At 40.0% G+C, this 23,887-nt stretch overlaps 1 protein-coding gene across 1 annotated transcript in view; it reads left to right on the top strand.

The window, feature by feature from the left end:
* NPDC1 (neural proliferation, differentiation and control 1) overlaps window positions 1-23,887 on the top strand; it is a 198,620-nt gene that overhangs the window by 93,366 nt on the left and 81,367 nt on the right. Inside the window, exon 2 of the mRNA XM_053696086.1 lies at window positions 15,021-15,164. Coding sequence (XP_053552061.1) covers window positions 15,021-15,164 — 144 coding nt within the window. The remainder of the gene's footprint in view (window positions 1-15,020; window positions 15,165-23,887) is intronic.

The following is a 23,887-nucleotide window of genomic DNA, read 5'->3' as shown; positions in this document are numbered from 1 at the left end:
TCTGAGGTCGCATGGGTGGAAGGTGAACGTGGAAAAGAGTTCTCTATTACCACTTACAAGAGTTCCCTTTTTAGGGACTCTTATAGATTCTGTAGAGATGAAAATTTACCTGACAGAGGCCAGGTTATCAAAACTTCTAAATGCTTGCCGTGTCCTTCATTCCATTCCACACCCGTCAGTAGCTCAGTGCATGGAAGTAATCGGCTTAATGGTAGCGGCAATGGACATGGTACCATTTGCGCGCCTGCATCTCAGACCGCTGCAATTGTGCATGCTAAGTCAGTGGAACGGGGATTACTCAGATTTGTCCCCCCTACTAAATCTGGATCAAGAGACCAGAGATTCTCTTCTATGGTGGCTTTCTCGGCCACATCTGTCCAAGGGGATGACCTTTCGCAGGCCAGATTGGACGATTGTAACAACAGACGCCAGCCTTCTAGGCTGGGGCGCAGTCTGGAACTCCCTGAAAGCTCAGGGATTATGGACTCAGGAGGAGAAACTCCTCCCAATAAATATTCTGGAATTAAGAGCAATATTCAATGCTCTCCTAGCTTGGCCTCAGTTAGCAACTCTGAGGTTCATCAGATTTCAGTCGGACAACATCACGACTGTGGCTTACATCAACCATCAAGGGGGAACCAGAAGTTCCCTAGCGATGTTGGAAGTCTCAAAGATAATTCGCTGGGCAGAGTCTCACTCTTGCCACCTGTCGGCGATTTACATCCCAGGCGTGGAGAACTGGGAGGCGGATTTTCTAAGTCACCGGACTTTTCATCCGGGGGAGTGGGAACTTCATCCGGAGGTCTTTGCTCAACTGATTCATCGTTGGGGCAAACCAGATCTGGATCTCATGGCGTCTCGCCAGAACGCCAAGCTTCCTTGTTACGGATCCAGGTCCAGGGACCCGGGAGCGGTGCTGATAGATGCTCTGACAGCCCCTTGGGTCTTCAACATGGCTTATGTGTTTCCACCATTCCCGATGCTTCCTCGTTTGATTGCCAAGATCAAACAGGAGAGAGCTTTGGTGATTCTGATAGCGCCTGCGTGGCCACGCAGGACCTGGTATGCAGACCTAGTGGACATGTCGTCCTGTCCACCGTGGTCTCTGCCTCTGAGACAGGACCTTCTAATTCAGGGTCCTTTCAACCATCCAAATCTAATTTCTCTGAGGCTGACTGCATGGAGATTGAACGCTTGATTCTATCAAAGCATGGCTTCTCGGAGTCGGTTATTGATACCTTAATACAGGCTAGGAAGCCTGTTACCAGAAAAATTTACCATAAGATATGGCGTAAATATTTATATTGGTGCGAATCCAAGAGTTACTCATGGAGTAAGGTTAGGATTCCTAGGATATTGTCCTTTCTACAAGAGGGTTTAGAAAAGGGCTTATCTGCTAGTTCGTTAAAGGGACAGATTTCTGCTCTGTCTATTCTTCTACACAAACGTCTGGCTGAAATTCCAGACGTTCAGGCTTTTTGTCAGGCTTTAACTAGGATTAAGCCTGTGTTTAAGACTGTTGCTCCGCCGTGGAGCTTAAACTTGGTTCTTAATGTTCTTCAAGGCGTTCCATTTGAACCCCTTCATTCCATTGATATCAAGCTGTTATCCTGGAAGGTTTTGTTTTTGATGGCTATTTCCTCAGCTCGAAGAGTCTCTGAGTTATCTGCCTTACATTGTGATTCTCCTTATCTGATTTTTCATTCAGACAAGGTAGTTCTGCGTACTAAACCTGGGTTCTTACCTAAGGTAGTTTCTAACAGGAATATCAATCAAGAGATTGTTGTTCCATCACTGTGTCCTAACCCTTCTTCAAAGAAGGAACGACTTTTGCATAATCTGGACGTAGTCCGTGCCCTGAAGTTCTATTTGCAGGCAACTAAAGATTTTCGTCAAACTTCTTCCCTGTTTGTCGTTTACTCTGGACAGAGAAGAGGTCAAAAGGCTTCGGCTACCTCTCTCTCTTTTTAGCTTCGTAGCATAATACGTTTAGCCTATGAGACTGCTGGACAGCAGCCTCCTGAAAGGATTACAGCTCATTCTACTAGAGCTGTGGCTTCCACCTGGGCCTTTAAAAATGAGGCCTCTGTTGAACAGATTTGCAAGGCTGCGACTTGGTCTTCGCTTCACACCTTTTCAAAATTTTACAAATTTGACACTTTTGCTTCTTCGGAGGCTATTTTTGGGAGAAAGGTACTTCAGGCAGTGGTTCCTTCTGTTTAATGTTCCTGCCTTGTCCCTCCCTTCATCCGTGTACTTTAGCTTTGGTATTGGTATTCCATAAGTAATGGATGACCCGTGGACTGACTACACTTAAAAAGAGAAAACATAATTTATGCTTACCTGATAAATTTATTTCTCTTGTAGTGTAGTCAGTCCACGGCCCGCCCTGTCTTTAAGGCAGATCTAAATTTTAATTAAACTCCAGTCACCACTGCACCCTATGGTTTCTCCTTTCTCGTCTGCTTTGGTCGAATGACTGAATATGACATGTGAGGGGAGGAGCTATATAGCAGCTCTGCTTGGGTGATCCTCTTGCAGCTTCCTGTTAGGAAGAGATATATTCCATAAGTAATGGATGACCCGTGGACTGACTACACTACAAGAGAAATAAATTTATCAGGTAAGCATAAATTATGTTTTTCATACCAGCCTAGAGCAGGTCTTCCATCTCAACTGAACCAGGAACCAGTTTAAATTAGATGGAACTGGGCATAGTCCAGTCACTAGAGCCTTCATCCATGGGCGTGGTCTCTACATCAAGAGGTATTTTATCAGATCATGAAACTTTGGCAATTGCTGATGCCAGATCTCATGACCTTTTGCTTGACTCACAACCTTCCCTGTTAATGTGCATAGTCTTGGTTGTTCAGGCTGCTGCACATTTTCCCTCCATTTGTGATGCTCCCCAGGGTAATAGCCGGAGTTGAGTAGGAAAGAGCTTCAATTATTCTGATTGTTCTGCCCTTGCTTTACAGAACTTAATATGCAGATTTCAGATGTCCACCATGGTGTCTCCCTTTTAGGAAACATTTCTTCCCTATCTGCCTCTGTAACAGGAAGATTGTATAACCTCTTGATATGCAGACTTTTGTGTAGGTGTTCATCAGGTTTAAGCCTTTTATTGTTCTGGCTACTCTTCCTTGAAGTCTTATCTTGGCTCTCAGGGTGCTTCAGGCTCCTCCATTTCATCCTATGCATGGGTTAGGTCTTCAGCTTTTTATGTTGTAAGACCATTTTACTGCTCCTCGCCAAAGAAAAAGCTATCTGAGATTTTTGTTCTCTCTTTCAAGGCTCCTTTGCTGATCTTCCATGGATACTATTAATCAGGGAATAGCAGTTACCTCCTCCTAAGAATTCTGAGTGGCATCTTCACAGTCTCTTTGTTTTTGTTAGAGCTCTCGTGCTTTATGTGTAAGCTATGAAGGCTGTGAGACTTCCTTCTGCTGTGTTTTGTACATTTTCTGGATCTCACAAGGTTAATGCTGTTACTTTGGCTGCTTGGCTTAAGGCCTTAATAAGAAAGGTATACTTTTTGTTTGCAGGGAAGTCTCCCCTTGAATGTTTTGCTGCTCGTTCAACCAGAGCAGTGTCTACTTCTTGGTCCTTTTGTATCCGTTACTCTCTTGGTCTTTAAGGTGGCTCTTGGTCGTCTTTACATACATTTTCCAAATTCTTTCATTTCAATGTTTGTTTACCCTTCGACTGAGGTAGCCTTTGGATAGAAAGTTCTGCAGGCCGTCATGCCTGATCAGTAACATGCCGGCCTACCTGTATTTGTCCTTTTATAATTCATGCTGGTCTTGTGGACTTCAGTGCGTGGGTATTTTATCCCATACGTGATGTTCTAGTGGACTCTTACCATTGTAAAAAAATGTATGCTTACTTGATGATAAATTCATATATTTCATGATGGTGGATCCAGAATTCGTATGTGTATGTGTGTATATCCACTTCCCCACCCCCTCTTTGAATATGTTTAGCCATTGTAAAACACCTTATTGTGGGGTCATTTAAAAAAAAATAAACCATATCAAATTTTATTCCTTTTTAGTACAATTATTATTATTACATGGAGGCATTTTGCCGCTGTACTTACACACTCGGTTTTTGATAGTGACTGAGTATTGATTCAACATTCACTCATCTTTCACTACTCACCCCAGTTCAATGTTTACTCACCCACTGCGACTGGTGGGCAAGTGGAATTTTGAGAGCGCACACTAGCAGTAGTACTTTTTTATTTTTTATCATGTCCTGTATTTTTCTTTTCTCTAATAGGCCATATGCACAACTAACTGATGGCAGTGAAGAATTACTGGTAGAATGGTGTTTTTGCTTCCTCCTACTGGACAGAAAGAATAACATGAAAATGCAGTAAATGTAATAATATAAATACATTGGAATTTTTTTTACATTGTAAACTCTATCTGAATCATGAAAGAACATTTTTGGGTTTATGTCCCTTTAAGAGATATGAGAGATACAGGCGTACCTCTGAGATATTGCGGGTTCCAGACCACCGCAAATAAGCGACTATAGCAATAAATTGAGTCGCACTCACTTTTTGTTTCCCAGTGCATATAAGTTATATTTACACTTTATTGTATTCTATTAAAGGAATAGTCTAGTCACAATTATCGTGCCTTCGTATATTTTTTCGTAGCCCTATTGATTCTTGTAAAAGATACCTACTCTAAAATCTGGATTTGCACAGATAGTGTGGGGACCTTTAACATGAATCAATCCGGCCATGAAAATATCTGTAAGGCACAAGCCACTGCTTACTTAGGCATTCATATCCTTTCGACAGATCACTAATGCAGGGCTCAACAAAACAGGGAGCCACTGGCTCCTAGAATTTTACCCCTGGTTCCTAACTTTGTGGATTATTCTCCCTATATCTGTATACAGAAAACACTGTCTGGCTCATTAATATTCTTACTGGCTCCTAAATTTTAACAGATTTGTCGACCCCTGCACTAATGTAAAAATGGCATACTCTAATTAATTAATTAATTAATTAATTAATGAGGGTCCCAGATAGAGAATTGTTTTCACTTTCTGCATTTATTTTTTAGTGAAGGATTTTCTGCAGGTCGTTTTGAAATGAAATTCATTTTTAAAGGTACAGTAAAGTAAAAAATAAACTTTCATGATTCAGGCAGAACACGCAATTTTAAACAACTTTGCAATGTACTTATCAAATTTTGCTTTGTTCTTTTTATTTCCTTTGTTGACGAGTAAATAAAGGTAGGCTGATAGGAGCTTGGAACCGTTCATGTGGGTATATACACATACACGCTCCTGATTTTACCTAGTATGACCGATTAGTAGATGAACATTGGAATGTTGTTTAAAATGTTGTGGTCTATCCACTTAAGTTTAATTTTGACTTTACTGGCCCTTTAACCACTTAAGGACCACAGCACTTTTCCATTTTCTGACCGTTTGGGACCAAGGCTATTTTTACATTTCTGCGTTTTTGCTGTGTTTGTGTTTGTAATTTTCCGCTTACACGTTTACTGTACCCACACATATTATATACCATGTTTCTCGCCATTAAATTGACTTTCTAAAGATACCATTATTTTCATCAAATCTTATAATTTACTATAAAAAAAATTATAAAATGAGGAAAAAATTGAAAAAAAAACCACACTTTTTCTAACTTTGACCCCCAAAATCTGTTACACATCTGCAACCACCAAAAAACACCCATGCTAAATAGTTTCTAAATGTTGTCCTGAGTTCAGAAATACCCAATGTTTACATGTTCTTTGCTTTTTTTGCAAGTTATAGGGCAATAAATACAAGTAGCACTTTGATATTTCTAAACCCCTTTTTTGATAGTTACATTGAAACACTGATATCTGTCAGGAATTCCTAAATATCCCTTGACATGTATATATATATATATATATTTTTAGAAGACAACCCAGTATTGATCTAGACCCATTTCGGTATGTTTCATGCTACCATTTCACCGCCAAATGCGATCAAATAAAAAAAATTGTTCACTTTTTCACAAAATTTTCCACTAACTTTAGGTTTCTCACTGAAATCATTTACAAACAGCTTGTGCAATTATGGCACAAATGGTTGTAAAAGCTTCTCTGGGATCCCCTTTGTTCAGAAATAGCAGACATATATGGCTTTGGCATTGCTTTTTGGTAATTAGGCCGCTAAATGCCGCTGCTCATCACAAGTGTATTATGTCTAGCAGTGAAGAGGTTAATTAGGGAGCTTGCAGGGTTAATTTTAGCTTTAGTGTAGAGATCAGCCTCCCACCTGACACATCACACCCCCTGATCCCTCCCAAACAGCTCTCTTCCCTCCCCCACCCCACAATTGTCCCCGCCATCTTAAGTACTGACAGAAAGTCTGCCAGTACTAAAATAAGTTTTTTTTTGTTTTTTTTGTTTGTTTTTAAAAAAAATAATAATAATAATTCTGCTGTGTAGGATCCCTCCTTAGCCCTTAACCTCCCTAATCCCCCCCCCCCCGCCTTTTTGTGCGCCATATTGGGTACTGGCAGCTGTCTGCCAGTATCCAGTTGGAAAAAAAAAGTGTTTTTTTTTGTGTTTTTTTTTATTTAAAATATACTGTATATTTTCTGTAGTGTAACTGCCCCCCTCAACATCCAACCCCCCCACCCTCTCCCAGATCGCTTCATTTTAAATTTCCACCCTCCCCAGTCCTCTCTCCCACGGAGTCCCACCTTACACTCGTCCCATAGTGTAAGGTAGCCACCCCCATGCATGCGCGCGCACCCACCCCTGTGCACCCACACGCGATCTTGTCCCCCTCCATTGATGGCCGCCCACCCGCCTCCCTGCATCAGCTCCCACCCACCAATGAGTGGCAACAGAGTGGCTCTCTCTGCATTGGACTGCTAAAAAGTGTTATTGCAGGATTCCTCAATATTGAGGCATCACTGCAATAACATGGAAGCGGCTGAAAGCGTTCAGGATCGCTTCCACCGCTTTCAAAGACCAACGGGGTACGTCCTTGGTCGTTAACTGCATTTTTTTTTGCAGGACGTACCCCAAACGTCGTTGGTCGTTAAGGGGTTAAAATAGTCAGTTACACTAAAGCTCAATTGCAATGTGTTGATTAAAGGACCACTCAATGCTGTAGAATTGCATAATTAACAAGTGCCCAAGTAAAAGACAATGATTTAACATCTACTCTGAATTTCTCCAACATAGGTGTGTCCGGTCCACGGCGTCATCCTTACTTGTGGGATATTCTCTTCCCCAACAGGAAATGGCAAAGAGCCCAGCAAAGCTGGTCACATGATCCCTCCTAGGCTCCGCCTTCCCCAGTCATTCTCTTTGCCGTTGTACAGGCAACATCTCCACGGAGATGGCTTAGAGTTTTTTGGTGTTTAAATGTAGTTTTTATTCTTCAATCAAGAGTTTGTTATTTTAAAATAGTGCTGGTATGTACTATTTACTCTGAAACAGGAAAGAGATGAAGATTTCTGTTTGTAAGAGGAAAATGATTTTAGCAACCGTTACTAAAATCGATGGCTGTTTCCACACAGGACTGTTGAGAGGAATTAACTTCAGTTGGGGGAAACAGTGAGCAGACTTTTGCTGCTTGAGGTATGACACATTTCTAACAAGACTCGGTAATGCTGGAAGCTGTCATTTTCCCTATGGGAACCGGTAAGCCATTTTCTTAGTTTAAGTAAAAGAATAAAGGGCTTCATTAGGGCTTAAAAAACTGGTAGACATTTTTCTGGGCTAAAACGATTACTTTACTAAGTATATTTGGCAGATTATTACTTTTAATAGTTGTTAAATCTTGGGGATTGTTTTAATAAAAACGGCAGGCACTGTATTGGACACCTTTTTCACTGGGGGCCTTTTCTAGTCATAGACAGAGCCTCATTTTCGCGCCTCTAATGCGCAGTTGTTTTTGGAAAGCATGGCATGCAGATGCATGTGTGAGGAGCTAAGAACCACTGAAAAAGCTTATAGAAGGCATCATTTGGTATCGTATTCCCCTCTGGGCTTGGTTGGGTCTCAGCAAGCAGATACCTGGGACTGTATAGGGGTTAAATGTAAAAACGGCTCCGGTTCCGTTATTTTAAGGGTTAAAGCTTTCAAATTTGGTGTGCAATACTTTTAAGGCTTTAAGTTACTGTGGTGAAATTTTGGTGAAATTTGAACAATTCCTTCATACTTTTTCACATATTCAGTAATAAAGTGTGTTCAGTTTGAAATTTAAAGGGACAGTAACGGTTTTATTGTAAAACGTTTTTTGTGCTTTGTTGACAAGTTTAAGCCTGTTTAACATGTCTGAACCATCAGATAACGATGTTCTATATGTATGAAAGCCAATGTGTCTCCCCATTTAAATATATGTGATATATTTGTGTCATAATGTCCAAACAAAGTAGGGATAATAATGCCATAGATATGATATTGCCCAAGATGATTCCTCTAATGAGGGGAGTAAGCATGGTACTGCATCATCCCCTTCTGTGTCTACACCAGTTTTGCCCACACAAGAGGCCCCTAGTACATCTAGTACGCCAATACTTATTACCATACAACAATTAATGGCTGTAATGGATAATTCTATTGCATGCATTTTTTTCCAAAATGCCTACTTATCAGAGAAAGCGTGATTGCTCTGTTTTAAACACTGAAGAGCAAGAGGACGCTGATGATATCTGTTCTGACATACCCTCACACCTATCTGAAGGGGCCAGGAGGGAGGTTTTGTCTGAGGGAGAAATTTCAGATTCAGGGAAAATTTCTCAACAAGCAGAACCTGATATTGTAACTTTTAAATTTAAATTTCAACATCTCCACGCACTACTTAAGGAGGTATTATCTACTCTGGATGATTGTGACAATTTGGTCATTCCAGAGAAATTAGGTAAGATGGACAAGTTCCTAGAGGTTCCGGTGCCCCCCGATGTTTTTCCTATACCCAAGCGGGTGGCGGACATAGTAAATAAGGAGTGGGAAAGGCCCGGCATACCTTTTGTCCTCCCCCTATATTTAAGAAATTAGTTCCTATAGTCGACCCCAGAAAGGACTTATAGCATACAGTCCCCAAGGTCGAGGGGGCGGTTTCTACTCTAAACAAACGCACTTCTATTCCTATAGAAGATAGTTGTGCTTTCAAGATCCTATGGATTAAAGGTTAGAGGGTTTGCTTAAAAAGATGTTTGTTCAGCAAGGTTACCTTCTACAACCAATTTCATGCATTGTTCCTGTCACTACAGCTGCGTGTTTCTGGTTCGAAGAACTAGAAAAGTCGCTCAATAAAGAATCTTCGTACGAGGAGGTTTTGGACAGAGTTCAAGCTCTTAAATTGGCTAACTCTTTTTTATTTTAGATGCCGCTTTGCAATTAGCTAGATTAGCGTCGAATAATTCAGGGTTTGCTATCGTGGCGCGCAGAGCGCTTTTGCTTAACATCCCTTTCAAGGGTATAACACTGTTTGGCCCTGACTTGAAAGAGATTATTTCAGACATCACTGGGGGAAAGGGCCACGCCCTTCCTCTGGATAGGTCTTTTAAGGCTAAAAAGAAGCCACATTTTCGTCCCTTTCGCAGAAACGGACCAGCCTCAAATTCTACACCCTCTAAGCAAGAGGGTAATACTTCTCAAACCAAGCCAGCCTGGAGGCCGATGCAAGGCTGGAACAAGGGTAAGCAGGCCAAGTCACCTGCCACTGCTACCAAAACAGCATGAAGTGTTGGCCCCCGATCTGGGAAGGATCTGGTGGGGGGCAGACTTTCTCTCTTTGCTCAGGCTGGGGCAAGAGATGTTCAGGATCCTTGGGCGCTAGAAATAGTTTCTCAAGGTTATCTCCTGGAATTCAGGGAACTACCCCCAAGGGGAAGGTTCCACGGGTCTCAATTATCTTCGAACAGGCATTCTTACACTGTGTAGAAGACCTGTTAAGCATGGGAGTGATTCATCCTGTTCCATTAGGAGAACAAGGGATGGGTTTTTACTCCAACCTGTTCATAATTCCCAAAAAAGAGGGAACATTCAGACCTATTTTAGATCTCAAGATTCTAAACAAGTTTCTAAGGGTTTCATCATTCAAAATGGAAACCATTCGAACGATCCTTCCTACCATCCAGGAAGGTCAATTCATGACCACGGTGGCCTTAAAGGATGCGTACCTACGTATTCCTATCCACAAGGAACATTTTCGGTTCCTAAGGTTCGCCTTTCTGGACAAGCATTACCTGTGGCACTTCCATTCGGATTAGCCACTGCTCCAAGGATTTTCACAAGGGTACTAGGGTCCCTTCTAGCGGTGCTAAGACCAAGGGGCATTGCAGTAGTACCTTACTTGGACGACATCCTGATTCACGTGTCGTCTCTGTCAAAAGCAAGGGCTCATACGGACATTGTCCTAGCCTTTCTCAGATCTCACAGGTGGAAAGTGAACATAGAAAAAAGTTCTCTGTCCCCGTCAACAAGAGTTCCCTTCTTGGGAACAATAATAGTTTCCTTAGAAATGAAGGTTTTTCTGACAGAGGCCAGAAAATCAAAACTTCTAAGCTCTTGTCAGGTACTTCATTCTGTTCTTCTTCCTTCCATAGCGCAGTCCATGGAAGTAATAGGGTTGATGGTTGCGGCAATGGACATAGTTCCTTTTGCACGAATTCATCTAAGACCATTGCACCTGGGCATGCTCAGACAGTGGAATGGGGATTATACAGACTTGTCTCCGACGATACAAGTAGATCAAATAACCAGAGATTCACTCCGTTGGTGGCTGACCCTGGACAACCTGTCACAGGGAATGAGCTTCCGCAGACCAGAATAGGTCATTGTCACGACCGACGCCAGTCTGGTGGGCTGGGGCGCGGTCTGGGAACCCCTGAAAACTCAGGGTCTATGGTTTCGGGAAGACTCTCTTCTCCCGATAAACATAATGGAACTGAGAGCGATATTCAATGCTCTCAAGGCTTGGCCTCGACTAGCAAAGGCCAAATTCATAAGGTTTCAATCAGTCATCATGACGACTGTTACATATATCAACCATCAGGGGGTAACAAGGAGTTCCCTGGCGATGGAGGAGCATCCGGGGGAGTGGGAACTCCATCTGGAAATCTTTGCCCAAATAACTCAATTATGGGGCATTCCAGACTTGGTTCTGATGGCCTCTCGTCAGAACTTCATGGTCCCTTGTTACGGGTCCAAATCCAGGGATCCCAAGGCGACTCTATTGGATACAATAGTAGCACCTTGGATCTTCAACCTAGCTTATGTATTCCCACCGTTTCCTCTCATTCCCAGCCTGGTAGCCAGGATCAATCTGGAGAGGGCTTCGGTGACCTTGATAGTTCCTGTGTGGCCACGCAGGACTTGGTATGCAGACCTGGTGAATGTGTCATCGGCTCCACCATGGAAGCTACCTTTGAGACAGGACCTTCTTATTCAGGGTCCATTCGAACATCCGAATCTGGTTTTCCTCCAACTGATTGCTTGGAGTTTGAACGCTTGATTTTATCAAAGCGTGGGTTTTCAGATTCTGTAATAGATACTCTTATTCAGGCTAGAAAGCCTGTAACTAGAAAAATTTACCATAATATATGGAAAAAATATATCTGTTGGTGTGAATCTAAAGGATTCCCATGGAACAAGATAAAAATTCCTAAGATTCTTTCCTTTCTACAAGAAGGTTTGGAGAAAGGATTTTCTGCGAGTTCTCTGAAGGGACAGATCTCTGCTTTATCTGTTTTACTTCACAAAAGGCTGGCAGCTGTGCCAGACGTTTAAGCGTTTGTTCAGGCTCTGGTTAGAATCAAGCCTGTTTACAGACCTTTGACTCTTCCCTGGAGTCTTAATCTAGTTCTTTCAGTTCTTCAAGGGGTTCCGTTTGAACCCTTACATTCCATAGATATTAAGTTATTATCTTGGAAAGTTTTGTTTTAGGTTGCAATTTCTTCCGCTAGAAGAGTTTCTGAGTTATCTGCTCTGCAGTGTTCTCCGCCCTATCTGGTCCATGCAGATAAGGTGGTTTTTACGTACTGAGCCTGGTTTTCTTCCGAAGGTTGTTTCCAACAAAAATATTAACCAGGAGATAGTTGTACCTTCTTTGTGTCCGAATCCAGTTTCATAGAAGGAACGTTTGTTACACAATTTGGATGTTGTCCGTGCTCTAAAATTCTATTTAGATGCTACAAAGGATTTCAGACAAACATCTTCCTTGTTTGTTGTTTATTCTGGTAAAAGGAGAGGTCAAAAAGCAACTTCTACCTCTCTATCTTTTTGGCTTAAAAGCATCATCAGATTGGCTTATGAGACTGCCGGACGGCAGCCTCCTGAAAGAATCACAGCTCATTCCACTAGGGCCGTGGCTTCCACATGGGCCTTTAAGAACGAGGCTTCTGTTGATCAGATATGTAAGGCAGCGACTTGGTCTTCACTGCACACTTTTACCAAATTTTACAAATTTGATACTTTTGCTTCTTCTGAGGCTATTTTTGGGAGAAAGGTTTTGCAAACCGTGGTGCCTTCCATCTAGGAGACCTGATTTGCTCCCTCCCATCATCCGTGTCCTAAAGCTTTGGTATTGGTTCCCACAAGTAAGGATGACGCCGTGGACCGGACACACCTATGTTGGAGAAAACAGAATTTATGTTTACCTGATAAATTACTTTCTCCAACGGTGTGTCCGGTCCACGGCCCGCCCTGGTTTTTTGATCAGGTCTGATGATTTATTTTCTTTAACTACAGTCACCACGGTATCGTATGATTTCTCCTATGCAAATATTCCTCCTTTACGTCGGTCGAATGACTGGGGAAGGCGGAGCCTAGGAGGGATCATGTGACCAGCTTTGCTGGGCTCTTTGCCATTTCCTGTTGGGGAAGAGAATATCCCACAAGTAAGGATGACGCCGTGGACCGGACACACCGTTGGAGAAAGTAATTTATCAGGTAAACATAAATTCTGTTTTCTAATCAGCAGTAGATTTTTTTTTTTTTTTTTACTTCCATTTTCCGGCCCCCTTGTATCATGTGACAGACATCAGCCAATCACAGACTAGTATACGCATACCCTTTGAGCTTGTGCACATGCTCAGTAGGATCTTGTTCCCCATAAAGTGTGCATATAAAAAGACTGCAAAATATGATAATGGAAATAAATTGAAAAGTGTCTTAAAACTGCTGCTCTTTCTGAATCATAAGAGTTTATTCTGACTAAGGGCTAGATTTATCAAAGCCATTCTCCTTTAATTCCGTCCAAAATAGCTCATACAAACTGATCGTCATATTCATCAAAGCAATCTGCGCCTATAATTGCGCAAATCTGAAAGAAACTTCTTCGCACTCAGCGTGCATTCGCCTAGGCGCACAGGCGCGCTCCAGAGTGCTACAATTTACATTAGTAATAGGCGTAATTTAACAGCCCGACCTACAAATACGCCCAGTTTCTTATTTATCATTGCTTTACGCCGATAGGGAACTGCAATTTCGGCTTCAATTGCATGTTGTATATTTCGCCATGCAGACTGAGGCGAACACCATTATAATACATGCTTTTACATCTTGTGATGCAGTACTTTCTTCTTTTAACTAATTTTTCAAAGGCTCAGCGCCAAGAAGAGACTGTTATTACCAGAAATTTGCGCTTCCACTGGCGCATATGGGTACTAACAGTTATATATATATATAGATCAATATTTTAATATATTTATTTTTTGCGATCTTAAATTATCAACATATATAAAAAACAGCACAGAAACATTATATAATATAAATATAAGCTAAATATTAACTTAAAAACACTTTTTTAATAATCCAAACATGGCGGCGTAAATATTTATAGGGATGTACTGTGATAAATAGGGAGTAAATGTCGTTTCCAACAGGCGAAATTTATCATTATTACGCTCCAGCTCGCCTGCACAAAGTTACCTCTATTTTTATGATAAATTCAGGCGCACATGTGCGCTTCTCCGGAGGCGAGCTGGGGCGCAGTTACAGGCGGAGCACATACAGAGTTTGCCTAGCCTTTGATAAATCTAGCCCTTAGTGTCCCTTTTACTATAGAATCAAACCATTTTTAAAGATCTATAATAAATTGCAGCAGTTGAAAATTGCATTGCAAATTAGCTGCAGAGAGAGAGAGAGAGAAAAAAGTTTGTTTTTAAGATGTCTTAGAATAAATTTTTTGTTTCCTTTGCTCAGTCTGATGTGGAGCAGCGCTGCAAAGTGAAAGCAGTTCTTGCATATGTTTTGTTCTTTCTTATGACATGCTGCATTTTCTGCGATGACCTCTCAAATCACAGCATGTTCTGCCTTGGGATTTTGGCGCTGGGGAAGCGAAAACTAGGTTTTAAGATATCACTGAAAAAGGGAAACTGACGCAAGAGAATGCAGTAGAATAATAATAGTGTATTATTGCAATAAGTTCATAATAAACAAAGGAGTGATTAATAACAGCTTTGTTTTACTGTACTGTAAACTATAAATGTATTACTTATCTTTGGGTTTTGGATAAAACATTAATAGCATGCAACAGCACTGAGATTTATTATTATTCAGTGCAACACAGGCAAGCAGGTTCAACAGGTGCAGAATCAGACTTCTCGCTCAGATGTTACCCAAAAGACCCCCCCCCCCTCCCTTAGCAATTCTAATAATTAAACTGTTAGTGTAGAAGGTGTGTATAACGTTATGTCAATCATATTATTATCATAACAGGCAAATATTCTCACACTAGTGACTAGAAATATGTCTATTGGAACATTACATCCCCCTCTTTCTAGATGAAGAGCATCTGCTATAAGAACAGAAGAGAATAAACGTGTAACTTATTTCTGAAAGGCAATACTCTTAAAGGCATATGTGTGTGTGTGTGTTTGTATGTATGTTGTATGAGGAATTACTAATTGTCTACCCCCCTACATGGAGTGATGGTTAGACAATGTTTTGGATGTGAATGTTACATGAAGCAAATCATCTGTTTATTCATCTTGTTTAGAATTTCATTTTCCCTTAAAACTTTTTTTTTTTTCCCCCCAGCTGACCCCTGTCCCAGAAAGATAGATTGCACACTACTGAAGAGAACGTTCTGTTCCCCTGGATCTACAAAATGTGGCTCCTGTATCCAAGGCTATGTGGAGACTACTGATGGAACATGCCAAATAACAACCAATCTTGACAAAGGTTTGTTTTTGCTTTTTGTAGGGATCATCGCAAGTCACATGAGACTTTTTTTTATCTTATTTTCTGTGAACCAATGAAAGTGTACGGGGTTCATATTCTAATTATAGGAAAGTAATTCACTATATTACAAAATAAAAGATATTCATATACATAGTTGAAGCATTTAGTTGCTCATTAGAGAATGTTGCATCAGAGACCAGTTTAAAAGGAACATTAAAGGGCCATAATACCCAAATGTTTAAACACTTGAAAGTGATGCAGCATAGCTGTAAAAAGCTGACTAGAAAATATCACCTGAACATCTCTATGTAAAAAAGAAAGATATTTTACCTCAAAAGTTCCTCAGTAGCCACCTCCCATTGTAAAGGATTTCTAAGCAGCATTTTAGTGTGTCTGTCCTGGGACAGCTGAAAGGATGAGCCTCGTGAACTCTCATATTATTTCACCAATCAGGTAAAGGAAGCTTACTATGAAATCTCATGAGAGTTAAGTCAAATCTCATGAAATCACAGTAAGAGTTCATGACCTCAGCACTGCTGATGCTGATTGGCTGCTGTTCATTTCTTCTTCTTTTTTTTTTTTTTTTTACCTGCAGCTGGGAGCAGGTGAAGTATAACTTTTCACACAGAACTTACTCTGCTGAACTGAGGAGATTGTGAGGTAAAATATCTTCCTTTTTTACATAGAGATGCTCAGGTGATATTTTCCAGTCAGCTTTTTACAGTTATACTGCATCACTTTCAAGTGATTTAGCATATGAGTATTATGTCCCTTTAAATCTGAAATACAACTTCCTAATTTATTTCTATTATCTTTTTATTTTTTTTAATTTTATTTCCAACAGTACAGATCACAAATCCAAATTTCTTTCATGTAATTAGCAAGAGTCCATGAGCTAGTGACGTATGGGATATACATTCCTACCAGGAGGGGCAAAGTTTCCCAAACTTTAAAATGCCTATAAATACACCCCTCACCACACCCACAATTCAGTTTTACAAACTTTGCCTCCTATGGAGGTGGTGAAGTAAGTTTGTGCTAGATTCTACGTTGATATGCGCTCCGCAGCAAGTTGGAGCCCGGTTTTCCTCTCAGCGTGCAGTGAATGTCAGAGGGATGTGAGGAGAGTATTGCCTATTTGAATGCAGTGATCTCCTTCTACGGGGTCTATTTCATAGGTTCTCTGTTATCGGTCGTAGAGATTCATCTCTTACCTCCCTTTTCAGATCGACAATATACTCTTATTTATATACCATTACCTCTGCTGATTCTCGTTTCAGTACTGGTTTGGCTTTCTACAAACATGTAGATGAGTGTCCTGGGGTAAGTAAATCTTATTTTCTGTGACACTCTAAGCTATGGTTGGGCACTTTGTTTATAAAGTTCTAAATATATGTATTCAAACATTTATTTGCCTTGACTCAGAATGTTCAACATTCCTTATTTTCAGACAGTCAGTTTCATATTTGGGATAATGCATTTGAATTAATCATTTTTTCTTACCTTCAAAAATTTGACTCTTTTTTCCCTGTGGGCTGTTAGGCTCGCGGGGGCTGAAAATGCTTAATTTTATTGCGTCATTCTTGGCGCAGACTTTTTTGGCGCAAAAAATCTTTTCCGTTTCCGGCGTCATACGTGTCGCCGGAAGTTGCGTCATTTTTTGACGTTATTTTGCGCCAAAAATGTTGGCGTTCCGGAAGTGGCGTCATTTTTGGCGCCAAAAGCATTTAGGCGCCAAATAATGTGGGCGTCTTATTTGGCGCTAAAAAAATATGGGCGTCGCTTTTTTCTCCACATTATTTAAGTCTCATTTTTCATTGCTTCTGGTTGCTAGAAGCTTGTTCTTTGGCATTTTTTTCCCATTCCTGAAACTGTCATTTAAGGAATTTGATCAATTTTGCTTTATATGTTGTTTTTTCTCTTACATATTGCAAGATGTCTCACGTTGCATCTGAGTCAGAAGATACTTCAGGAAAATCGCTGTCTAGTGCTGGACCTACCAAAGCTAAGTGTATCTGCTGTAAACTTTTGGTAGCTATTCCTCCGGCTGTTGTTTGTATTAATTGTCATGACAAACTTGTTAATGCAGATAATATTTCCTTTAGTAAAGTACCATTGCCTGTTGCAGTTCCTTCAACATCTAAGGTGCAGAATGTTCCTGATAACATAAGATATTTTGTTTCTGAATCCATCAAGAAGGCTATGTCTGTTATTTCTCCTTCTAGTAAACATAAAAAATCTTTTAAAACTTCTCTCCCTACAGATGAATTTTTAAATGAACATCATCATTCTGATTCTGATGACTCTTCTGGTTCAGAGGATTCTGTCTCAGAGATTGATGCTGATAAATCTTCATATTTATTTAAAATGGAATTTATTCGTTCTTTACTTAAAGAAGTATTAATTGCTTTAGAAATAGAGGATTCTGGTCCTCTTGATACTAATTCTAAACGTTTAGATAAGGTATTTAAATCTCCTGTGGTTATTCCAGAAGTTTTTCCTGTTCCTAATGCTATTTCTGAAGTAATTTCCAAAGAATGGGATAAATTGGGTAATTCATTTACTCCTTCTAAACGTTTTAAGCAATTATATCCTGTGCCGTCTGACAGATTAGAATTTTGGGACAAAATCCCTAGAGTTGATGGGGCTATTTCTACCCTTGCTAAACGTACTACTATTCCTACGTCAGATGGTACTTCGTTTAAGGATCCTTTAGATAGGAAAATTGAATCCTTTCTAAGAAAAGCTTATCTGTGTTCAGATAATCTTCTTAGACCTGCTATATCATTGGCTGATGTTGCTGCAGCTTCAACTTTTTGGTTGGAAACTTTAGCGCAACAAGTATCAGATCATGATTCTCATAATATTATTATTCTTCTTCAGCATGCTAATAATTTTATCTGTGATGCCATTTTTGATATTATTAGAGTTTGATGTCAGGTTTATGTCTCTAGCTATTTTAGCTAGAAGAGCTTTATGGCTTAAGACTTGGAATGCTGATATGGCTTCTAAATCAACTCTACTTTCCATTTCTTTCCAGGGTAACAAATTATTTGGTTCTCAGTTGGATTCTATTATCTCAACTGTTACTGGTGGGAAAGGAACTTTTTTTACCACAGGATAAAAAATCTAAGGGTAAAAACAGGGCTAATAATCGTTTTTGTTCCTTTCGTTTCAACAAAGAACAAAAGCCTGATCCTTCATCCTCAGGAGCAGTTTCAGTTTGGAAACCATCTCCAGTCTGGAATAAATCCAAGCCTGCTAGAAAGGCAAAGCCTGCTTCTAAGTCCACATGAAGGTGCGGCCCTCATTCCAGCTCAGCTGGTAGGGGGCAGGTTACGTTTTTTCAAAGAAATTTGGTTCAATTCTGTTCACAATCTTTGGATTCAGAACATTGTTTCAGAAGGGTACAGAATTGGTTTCAAGATGAGACCTCCTGCAAAGAGATTTTTTTCTTTCCCGTGTCCCAGTAAATCCAGTGAAAGCTCAAGCATTTCTGAATTGTGTTTCAGATCTAGAGTTGGCTGGAGTAATTATGCCAGTTCCAGTTCCGGAACAGGGGATGGGGTTTTATTCAAATCTCTTCATTGTACCAAAGAAGGAGAATTCCTTCAGACCAGTTCTGGATCTAAAAATATTGAATCGTTATGTAAGGATGGTAACTGTAAGGACTATCTTGCCTTTTGTTCAGCATGGGCATTATATGTCCACAATAGATTTACAGGATGCATATCTGCATATTCCGATTCATCCAGATCATTATCAGTTCCTGAGATTCTCTTTTCTGGACAAGCATTACCAGTTTGTGGCTCTGCCGTTTGGACTAGCTACAGCTCCAAGAATTTTTACAAAGGTTCTCGGTGCCCTTCTGTCTGTAATCAGAGAACAGGGTATTGTGGTATTTCCTTATTTGGACGATATCTTGGTACTTGCTCAGTCTTTACATTTAGCAGAATCTCATACGAATCGACTTGTGTTGTTTCTTCAAGATCATGGTTGGAGGATCAATTTACCAAAAAGTTCATTGATTCCTCAGACAAGGGTGACCTTTCTGGGTTTCCAGATAGATTCAGTGTCCATGACTCTGTCTTTAACAGACAAGAGACGTCTAAAATTGATTTCAGCTTGTCGAAACCTTCAGTCACAATCATTCCCTTCGGTAGCCTTATGCATGGAAATTCTAGGTCTTATGACTGCTGCATCGGACGCGATCCCCTTTGCTCGTTTTCACATGCGACCTCTTCAGCTCTGTATGCTGAATCAATGGTGCAAGGATTACACAAAGATATCTCAAATAATATCTTTAAAACCGATTGTACGACACTCTCTAACGTGGTGGACAGATCACCATCGTTTAATTCAGGGGGCTTCTTTTGTGCTTTCGACCTGGACTGTAATTTCAACAGATGCAAGTCTCACGGGTTGGGGAGCTGTGTGGGGATCTCTGACGGCACAAGGAGTTTGGGAATCTCAGGAGGTGAGATTACCGATCAATATTTTGGAACTCCGTGCAATTTTCAGAGCTCTTCAGTTTTGGCCTCTTCTGAAGAGAGAATCGTTCATTTGTTTTCAGACAGACAATGTCACAACTGTGGCATACATCAATCATCAAGGAGGGACTCACAGTCCTCTGGCTATGAAAGAAGTATCTCGAATTCTGGTTTGGGCGGAATCCAGCTCCTGTCTAATCTCTGCGGTTCATATCCCAGGTATAGACAATTGGGAAGCGGATTATCTCAGTCGCCAAACGTTGCATCCGGGCGAATGGTCTCTTCACCCAGAGGTATTTCTTCAGATTGTTCAAATGTGGGAACTTCCAGAAATAGATCTGATGGCGTCTCATCTAAACAAGAAACTTCCCAGGTATCTGTCCAGATCCCGGGATCCTCAGGCGGAGGCAGTGGATGCATTATCACTTCCTTGGAAGTATCATCCTGCCTATATCTTTCCGCCTCTAGTTCTTCTTCCAAGAGTAATCTCCAAGATTCTGAAGGAATGCTCGTTTGTTCTGCTGGTAGCTCCGGCATGGCCTCACAGGTTTTGGTATGCGGATCTGGTCCGGATGGCCTCTTGCCAACCGTGGACTCTTCCGTTAAGACCAGACCTTCTGTCGCAAGGTCCTTTTTTCCATCAGGATCTGAAATCCTTAAATTTAAAGGTATGGAGATTGAACGCTTGATTCTTGGTCAAAGAGGTTTCTCTGACTCTGTGATTAATACTATGTTACAGGCGCGTAAATCTGTATCTAGAGAGATATATTATAGAGTCTGGAAGACTTATATTTCTTGGTGTCTTTCTCATCATTTTTCTTGGCATTCTTTTAGAATACCGAGAATTTTACAGTTTCTTCAGGATGGTTTAGATAAGGGTTTGTCCGCAAGTTCCTTGAAAGGTCAAATCTCTGCTCTTTCTGTTCTTTTTCACAGAAAGATTGCTATTCTTCCTGATATTCATTGTTTTGTACAAGCTTTGGTTCGTATAAAACCTGTCATTAAGTCAATTTCTCCTCCTTGGAGTTTGAATTTGGTTCTGGGGGCTCTTCAAGCTCCTCCGTTTGAACCTATGCATTCATTGGACATTAAATTATTTTCTTGGAAAGTTTTGTTCCTTTTGGCAATCTCTTCTGCCAGAAGAGTTTCTGTATTATCTGCTCTTTCTTGTGAGTCTCCTTTTCTGATTTTTCATCAGGATAAGGCGGTGTTGCGAACTTCTTTTGATTTTTTACCTAAAGTTGTGAATTCCAACAACATTAGTAGAGAAATTGTGGTTCCTTCATTATGTCCTAATCCTAAGAATTCTAAGGAGAAATCGTTGCATTCTTTGGATGTTGTTAGAGCTTTGAAATATTATGTTGAAGCTACTAAGTCTTTCCGTAAGACTTCTAGTCTATTTGTTATCTTTTCCGGTTCTAGAAAAGGCCAGAAAGCTTCTGCCATTTCTTTGGCATCTTGGTTGAAATCTTTAATTCATCTTGCCTATGTTGAGTCGGGTAAAACTCCGCCTCAGAGGATTACAGCTCATTCTACTAGGTCAGTTTCTACTTCCTGGGCGTTTAGGAATGAAGCTTCGATTGATCAGATTTGCAAAGCAGCAACTTGGTCCTCTTTGCATACTTTTACTAAATTCTACCATTTTGATGTATTTTCTTCTTCTGAAGCAGTTTTTGGTAGAAAAGTACTTCAGGCAGCGGTTTCAGTTTGAATCTTCTGCTTATGTTTTTCATTAAACTTTATTTTGGGTGTGGATTATTTTCAGCAGGAATTGGCTGTCTTTATTTTATCCCTCCCTCTCTAGTGACTCTTGTGTGGAAAGATCCACATCTTGGGTAATCATTATCCCATACGTCACTAGCTCATGGACTCTTGCTAATTACATGAAAGAAAACATAATTAGCAAGAGTCCATGAGGCTTGCCCTTTTTTTGTGGTGGTTATGATTTTTGTATAAAGCACAATTATTCCAATTCCTTATTTTATATGCTTTCGCACTTTTTTATCACCCCACTTCTTGGCTATTCGTTAAACTGAATTGTGGGTGTGGTGAGGGGTGTATTTATAGGCATTTTTAGGTTTGGGAAACTTTGCCCCTCCTGGTAGGAATGTATATCCCATATGTCACTAGCTCATGGACTCTTGCTAATATGAAAGAAATGAATTTATCAGGTAAGTTCTTACATAAATTATGTTTTTCCCTTGCATCACGCAGGATGCTTCCGAAAGGGCAAAGAGAAAAAAAAAAAAAAACATCGGAAGGGAAGTGAAAATAATTACAAGAAAAATATACAATGACATACAATTTATATTATGTCTATAACTAACATATATTATAAAATTAAAGTTCACTTCTAACATCCATTTTCAAGGAGAATTAATTGTACTGTTGGGAGTTTCAGGGAAGGAAAAACCCTCCTTTTTATAATACCACCAATCAAAACTAAAAGACAAAAAAAAAAAGGGGGAATAAAAAAAAAAATATGGGAAGGAAGGAGGGGATCATCCTCCTCCCTCGGCCGGGCATCTATTCAGAGTACATTACTAGAGGGTGTTCTATTTACCTAAAGATTCAAATCTCACAGGGCTATCTCCCTGTAACTAGCTAACCATGCCGGGGTAAATAGATTAGCTATAACCAGCTCTAAAAATGCAATGGTATTTAAAAAAGGCATAATGATGCGTCTTTGAATGGGAAATGAATAAGACTTAATTAGCGGAAGCCAATCCAGAAGGAAGATTTTCACTCTACTTTCCACTAAGAATTTTGTATGATAGGACTCAAATAAAATCTGACCTTGAATTTCTTTATGAAAAAGAGAGAAACTTGGAGCTACATGATCTTTCCAGCTTTTAACTATTAAATGTCTTGCAGTCAAAATAATTGTATTTAAAGCTTTTATCACCCTCCTAGGACGGGAATCGGCATTAGTTAAGAAGAATATTTCTTCTGCTACAAACTGGCTCAGATCTTTATAATGTTTGCTATACCAATACCTGATCTTCTGCCAGAATTGTTGAATTTTGGGACATGACCAGAACATGTGAAAAATATCAGCCTTATTAAATGAGCAACGGGAACACCCAAAAACTTGAGTAGGGTAAAATCTAGACATTTTATATGGTGACAAATAATAGTTATTGATTAATTTTAGATGTGATTCTCTCCATGATACAGAGATCTGTAACTTTTCTAACTCCAAAAAACTCTGCTCTATCCTGTTCTCCTCTAGAGAGGGGAAAAACCCTCGCCAGAAATTGAATAATTTATCTTCAAATAATTCACCCTGTTTAGCCAGTAAAATATCATAGATCAATGATATTGAAGAGCTTCCCAATGAAAATCGACGAATTCTATTCTTAATATCAGCCCAATCCAAAAGAGCTGTAATATCCCATTTCTGAGAAAAAACATAATGCCGCAGCTGAAAATACGCATATAGTTTCGAGCTAGGTAAATTAAACTTCTGAAACAGAGACTCCGAAGTAAACATTTGATTGAGATCAAATATCTGATGCACATAAACTAAACCTAAATCCGCCCATCGTCTAAAAGCCATCTGATTTATGCCAGGGGTAAATTCTGGGTTACCTATTATCGGAAGAAACTCCGAAAATGACGGAGACATTTTTAAGACCCTGCAAATTTTATGCCAGGCTAAAATGACATTTTTTTATAGAAATCAATTTACTTATATTAGAGGGTAAATTTTTATAGAGCAATGTAAGATCACCTTTAACGAGAAAGGGGCAATCAAGAATGTTTCTCACTCTAAGGAAACAAACCTATTTAGGTCCGTAATCCAGTCAAATGCCAGCTTAGCTAAAGAAGCCCAATTATATAATCTTAGATCTGGTAAAGCCAACCCTGCCGAAGACCGTTTTTGCATTAGTCTATTCAACCCAATCCGCAGCTTTTTGTTGCCCAAGATAAATTTAGATTGCCAGGACTGTAAATCCAGGATGTCTCTATTGGACAATAAAAGTGGGAGGTTTTGTAAGAGAGAGAAAATCCTCTGAAAAATAATTGTTTTTATTAAATTAACTCTAGCTGACATAGAGATTAAAAGAGAGGACCAGTTTTTCAAGTCATTTTTAATTTTCTTCAAAACAGGCAGGAAATTTAGTTTATACCACTTTGCAGGGTTTCTATGTAAGACAATACCCAGGTATCGAAAAGACTCCACCACTTTAAATGGATGATCTACCCATTTGGAACCATTTTTACGGAGCC

The sequence above is a fragment of the Bombina bombina genome, chromosome 12 (genome assembly GCF_027579735.1).
Source record: "Bombina bombina isolate aBomBom1 chromosome 12, aBomBom1.pri, whole genome shotgun sequence".
NCBI lineage: Eukaryota > Metazoa > Chordata > Amphibia > Anura > Bombinatoridae > Bombina > Bombina bombina.
The sequence above is the reverse complement of the archived record's forward strand: the minus strand, read 5'-3'. Positions and strand labels throughout refer to the sequence as shown.